The sequence below is a fragment of the Helicoverpa armigera genome, chromosome 19 (genome assembly GCF_030705265.1).
Source record: "Helicoverpa armigera isolate CAAS_96S chromosome 19, ASM3070526v1, whole genome shotgun sequence".
Lineage (NCBI taxonomy): Eukaryota > Metazoa > Arthropoda > Insecta > Lepidoptera > Noctuidae > Helicoverpa > Helicoverpa armigera.
Window position 1 is genome coordinate 5,951,557 of NC_087138.1, and position 6,613 is coordinate 5,958,169.

At 33.6% G+C, this 6,613-nt stretch overlaps 1 protein-coding gene across 1 annotated transcript; it reads left to right on the forward strand.

Annotated features, from left to right (window-relative positions):
* Positions 1-103: 103 nt before the first annotated feature.
* Positions 104-6,190, forward strand: LOC110376706 (splicing factor C9orf78). The gene is given in 3 exon segments (XM_021335275.3): positions 104-436; positions 439-742; positions 4,694-6,190. Coding segments are annotated over 3 exon segments (921 nt in total). The 5' UTR covers positions 104-310; the 3' UTR covers positions 5,185-6,190.
* The last annotated feature ends 423 nt before the right edge of the window (positions 6,191-6,613 follow it).

Sequence of the window (6,613 nt, forward strand, 5' to 3'; positions counted from 1 at the left end):
GGGTTTCGATAGTGTGTTTCCAGTTTTGATCGTCGAGGCAGAGCGCTTTATATTATTCTGTCCCTGAATAGTACATAATCTGTGGCTATCAGAGTAACTATTCAGTAATCTGTGCCAATGCCAAATGCCAATATGGCGGAGTTGTGCTGCTTGTAGTACGTTGTACTTTTTTCAAAATTGGTCAATAGTTTAATTGATTAAAAGTCCGTAGGTATGACTTTGTACCAAGTGGTTGTGGAAATTTAAGAAATTATTTTACATACAATTTTTCATTGAGTAATACTAAGTACTAACTACTATTGTCAATAAAATGGACGGAGAAGCTACACAAGATCTTACAACGCAGGACGAAGAAATAAAGTTTAAACCAAAGAAGAGGAAGAATCTTCGCCAGCGAATAAAAGTCGATGATGATGATGATTCTGAAGAGGAACACATCTTGGCAAATTGGAAGAGACGAAAGTTTTACAGAAACTTCGAGAACGACCCAATGGCGTTAGTGTAGTGGCTTTGGCTACCGGACAAAAGACCACGTTAGAAGAAGAAATCACATGTAAAGATCCTTTCAAAGTTAAAGCTGGTGGTATGGTGAATATGCAGGCGTTAAAAAGTGGCAAGGTAAAGCAAGTGGACGATGCGTATGATACTGGCATAGGCACACAATTTTCGGCCGAGACAAACAAACGCGATGAAGACGAAGAGATGATGAAGTATATTGAAGAACAATTGGCCAAAAGAAAAGGTTGGTTTTATTATTGCATTATTTATTTAACAGGTTTGTACACATAAAACACAAACAACAATAAATAATAGGGAAAATTGTACAAGGGCACAGCTTATCTCTTGTGAAATTTCTTCCAGCAGGCCCGTTTATTATTATTATTTTTTAGAACCTAATGGCTGTATAAGATGATAGACATATTCTTCTAGTGATAATATACATAGAGACATTTGGATAAGCCAACTGTAGCACTCTAAAGATTTAATTAAAGGAACATATAGTAAAATGAAGAATAGTAAATGCTATCAGTAGCTTGTTCTTACCTGTAGCATAATTATTATTTTCTTAATAGTATTATCCCCAGGCCGGCGAACAAATTTTTTTTTGATACATATACATTTAAGACTTTGTGAGTGCCTTCCTTACGATGAGTCTGACAAACTTTTCGAATGCGCAAATTTTGATGCCGCTGCGTTTTTTTATGCTTGACTCCTGAAATTGTCGTTATGACGTCACTATGGCTCTTTGTACATACACGTTTCATTTTTTGAGATTCGTTTAATAAAGCTAACTAGAGAATGGTGGTCAACTTGTCCGATAAAGATCGTGCTGCGTTTGGAGTGTCCACCATCCTGAAAATGTCGGTATGACGTCACTACGACTCTTCGTACATACACGTTTCATTTTTTGAGTTTTGTTTAATAAAGTTAACTAGAAAATTGTGGTCAACTTGTCCGATAAAGATCATGCTGCGTTTGGAGTGTCCACCATCCGAAACATGTCGATATGACGTCACTGTGTCTCCCCATACATACATGTCAGACAAATACAACAATGATAGATAAGACTATTCTTATTGCAAATATCGACTTGTCCGACAAATGTAGTGAGTCAAATAGTCAGTTCGACAAGAAAATGAGAAAAAAATATTACAATTGGAAGAAGTTTATTCTTTTTGTCAATTTCTGAATTAAATATTCACGTGCATTATTTAAGTATATTATTTGGCATACTACTTACCAATTTTAATTACTATTTTAGAAAAAGTAGCCTGACTAAGACGTATTGTTGATAGTTTGTATTATGTTAAGGAATAATATCCCACATCTATTTATGGACTATATATCAATCAAAAGGTCTTTTTAAGTGCAACATTTTGTCTCAACATACCACTTTTCAATTCTTAGTATTTTAGAAGATATAGCCCAAATAAGGCGTATTATCGATAGGTTTTACTGTGTTAGGGAATAATGTCCCACCTCTAGGTATGAACCATATGTCAATCGAAAGATCTTTTTAAGCGCTATATTCCGTCTTAACATACCACTTACCGATTCTTAGTATTTTGGAAGACATAACTGACCTAAGGCATATTATTGATAGTTTACACAGAGTTAAGGAATAACATCTCACTTGAAGTTATGAGCCATATTTCAATCAAAAGATCTTTTTAAGCGCAAGGTTGTATTAGCATAACTCCGACAAATTGTTAGTACTTTAAAAGCTAGAAAGCTTTTCTAAGAATATATTATCGGTAGGTTCTGTCAAGCTAATCCATTACTTCTTTAGTAACAAATTATATATTATTTGAAAAACCTTTCCAAATGAAACATTTCGTGTTAACATACTTCCGACAAATTGTTAGTAGTTTAGAAGCTAGAGCTTATTTAAAATTATAATTATTGATAGATGTTTTCAATTAAATAAATCCCATCTCTAGTAATGAGTTATACATCATTCAAAAGACGTTTTTAAATGCAACATTTCATGTTAAAAAACTTCGGCGAATTGTTAGTATTTCAGAAGCTAGAGCTTATATAAGATTATTTTATCGATAGGTGTTTTCAAGTTAATAAATCCCTCCTGTAGTAATGATCCATATATCATTCGAAACGACTTTCTAAATGCAACATTTACTATTAACATACTTCACACCAATTGTCAGTAGTTTATACCAAATCTTAAAATATATCTATATTTTCCGGACGGTGGACACTCCATATGCAGCATGATCTTTGTCGGACAAGCTTACCACAATTTTCTAGTTAACTTTATTAAACAAATCTCAAAAAATTAAACAGGTATGTACGAAGAGTCGTAGTGACGTCATACCGACATTTTCAGAATGGTGGACACTCCAAACGCAGCACGATCTTTATCGGACAAGTTGACCACCATTTTCTAGTTAACTTTATTAAACGAATCTCAAAAAAAATATATTAAAAAAAAAGCGTGGGGTGCATGGTGTCAATATTTTATTGACAGATATGAGTAGAGTGATTTTCATTTCGATAATACCTTAAAAAGCACCCCACGCTTTTTAAAATATATTTTTGTATTCACACTATTAATTTAAATTCATTGAAATTTATTTTCTACTTTTTAGTTCGGTTTTCTATAAAAAGCGTGTTTTTTAGTTTTTTTTAAACTATTATTTATTTTCTACTTTTTTTTGTTTAAAGCTTTTCAGTGATACGAATAGTTGTCACTATCCATACAAGTGGGAAGTTCTCATCAATACAAAGAATATAAGTCCAAACGAGGTATTTTACATATTCAGTCGAGTTCCCTCGACTTTCTCTGGTCTCCATCATCAGGTCAGCTCCCAACCTTCACTGTTGCATAGGTCTTGTCAATACAAATAATTTAAGCCCAAACAGGAGGTAGTTTACATATTCAGTTGTCGAGTTCCCTCGACCCTCTCTGGTCTCCATCATCAGGTCAGCTCCAAACCTTCACTGTTGCAAAGGTCTTGTCAATACAAATAATTTAAGCCCAAACACGAGGTAGTTTACATATTCAGTTGTCGAGTTCCCTCGACCCTCTCTGGTCTCCATCATCAGGTCAGCTCCAAATCATCACAGTTGAATAGTGCTTTTAGGCGTACACCTGAGTGTCAAGTTTTTACTCTATGTATGCCTACAACTTTTGAAGGTTGCCCTCGATTTCTCAGGGTTTCCATCATCAGATCCTGACCTGATGACTATGGGACCAACTGGCAGCTATTCCGAGTCGAACAAAAAAAGAATCACGTAAATCGGTCTATAAACCTCGGAGTAATCGATGTGTATGTGTAACCTCCTCCTTTTTGGGAAGTCGGTTAAAAATGGAATAATTTTATCAAATTAGTGTATTGTCATCGGTCCTCAATAAATCTACAAAGTTTGAACGAAATCTGGCCGTTTAAAGTGGGTCAAAATCGCGCCCAAAGAAGTCGGTTACAAACAAACATACAAACATACAGGTGAAGCTAATAAAAAGCGTGTAAAAATGAAACAGGTATGTACGAAGAGTCATAGTGACGTCATATCGACATTTTCAGGATGGTGGACACTCCAAACGCAGCACGATCTTTATCGGACAAGTTGACCACCATTCTCTAGTTAACTTTATTAAACGAATCTCAAAAGATGAAACGTGTATGTACGAAGAGCCATAGTGACGTCATATCGACAATTTCAGGAGTCAAGCATTAAAAAACGCAGCGGCACCAAAATTTGCGCATTCGAAAAGTTTGTCGGACTCATCGTAAGGAAGGCACTCACAAAGTTTTAAATGTATATGTATCAAAAAAAAATTTGTTCTCCGGCCTGGGGACTATGGCCCTACTGAGCACTTCAATGAAAAACTGAGGTTTTATTTTATAATAATAATAAGGTTAATTGGCTCTTTATTTATGGGGCCATTTAACCCTCTTTCGTCTTTAGGGGTACCATTGTAACACCTTGTATAATGATTACCTTGCATTATTGATGACAGGATTTGCCGACATGTAATCAACACATCATATTTATATCTGTACATAAAACAATATTTAACAATATATCAATCTGATTAAACTAAATGAAGCTGATATTTCCCATCATTTGCATTTATAACAGTACATTCCTAGAAATAATCATATTATATAATTGAATTAGTCTTTCAATGTGAAATTATTGGTGATTTTAAATGAACTTTTTCTCTTTACAGAGGGACATAACGAAGATGTAAAGGAGTCGGAACATAATGACACTTTAAAATATTTGTCACCTGAAGAAGCTGCCCTATTATCATTGCCAGAGCATCTAAGGGTTTCATCAGCACACAGATCTGAGGAGATGCTGTCTAATCAGATGCTCAGTGGTATACCTGAAGTGGACTTAGGTATTGATGCAAAAATTAAAAATATTGAAGCCACAGAGGAAGCCAAAATGAAATTACTGTGGGAGAGACACAATAAAAAAGATTGTCCGTCACAATTTGTGCCCACGAATATGGCAGTGAACTTTGTGCAACACAACAGGTTTAATATGGACAGTGATGTAGCCAAGAAAAGAAAACAAGAAAAACCAGAAGTGGCTAAAACTAACAATAGTGTTATAGACGATAGTGTAGATAAAATAGTTAAGAAAGCTAAAGGTGAAAGGGCGACTGATGATTATCATTATGAGAAGTTTAAGAAACAGTTCAGAAGATATTGACATGCTTGTTTTATTTATTGAGTCCTTGTTTAGTAATTTAATTCTTCCTTATAGCTATTATACTTTTATAGCACATGAAGCTTTCTTTATATTATGTTTTAGGATTATTTTGCTTCAAAGTTGATTTATGTGTGTTGTCAGAATTATGTATATTGGTTTCATACAGTTTTGTATATCTTACAGATCTGAATCTAGGAGTTGTCTAGGAGTTGTATTGGTCATTTTTATTGGTGAGGTTGCTAGCTGTTGTTTTCTTCCATTTAAAGTTTTAGTCATATATTTCATTTATTTATTTTTCTTCAAATATGTTCATTGAATTGTGTTGATTTAATCAATTTGGGTAAAATGGTTTCTTTATCTCTAAAAAATGAATAAATAAAAGAATGAACATAAAAAGTAATGCAATTTTTGAAGTGCAGGGGAAAAAACATGGTCACAGAGCAAAAAAAGCAAAAGAGAAAAAGAGGGAAAAAGACTCAGAGGATGATGATGAGAGAAAAATTTGCTTCAAAGTTGGTTTTTGTGTGTTGAGAGAAATATGTATATTGGTTTCATACAGTTTTGTATGTCTTGCAGATCTGAATCCAGCCATTTTAAACATCTCAATTGTTGTATTGGTCATTTTTACTGGTGAGGTTGCTAGGTGTTGTTTTCTTCCAATGTGTACTTTTTCTTCAAATGTGTGCATCGAATTGTGTATTTTCCGATATAAAAAAAAATATTGATTTAATTAATTTGGGTAAAATGGTTTGTCCAAAAATGAAAGAATGACCAAAAAAAGGAATGCAATCTTTGAAGTGCAAGTGAAAAATTTAACATGGTCACAGAGCAGCTTTCCTGTTTTGTCTTGTTTGGTTTTGGTTGTGTCTGAATTCGTCTTTCTACTTAAAATACTTTAAATTATATTGAAACTTGTTAAATGAGAACAGAGTAAGTGAGAAAACTTCATAGCTAGAACTCATGATGCGATTTCAACACTTGTTTACCATAAGTGGGGATAATTGGACGTAGTTATGCAAAAATGTTTCATCCCACAGTAAGTTGAATTTGAGATAAAAGCATTTACGCGTTTCAATTGTATTCTCTTTTTATTCTAACTAGTAAAGGTCTATACTAAAGGTTTTACTGTTGAATTATATTGTGTTTAGGTAATCATATGTTAAATTTTGGGCTATTCACTATATAATAAGAAATTAATTATTTATTTAAATTTTACATAATCATTAGATTTAAATAAAAATATGTTAAACCTGAACAACATATAAAAGAATGATAGTCTACTATATAAAAATAAGTCGGGTTTTCTTTCCTGACGCTATAACTCCAGAACGCACGAACCGATTTCCACGGTTTTGCATTCGTTGGAAAGGTATTGGGCGCCGCGAGGTTTATAGCAAAAAAAATTCAGGAAAAACAAAAAAAAATATCA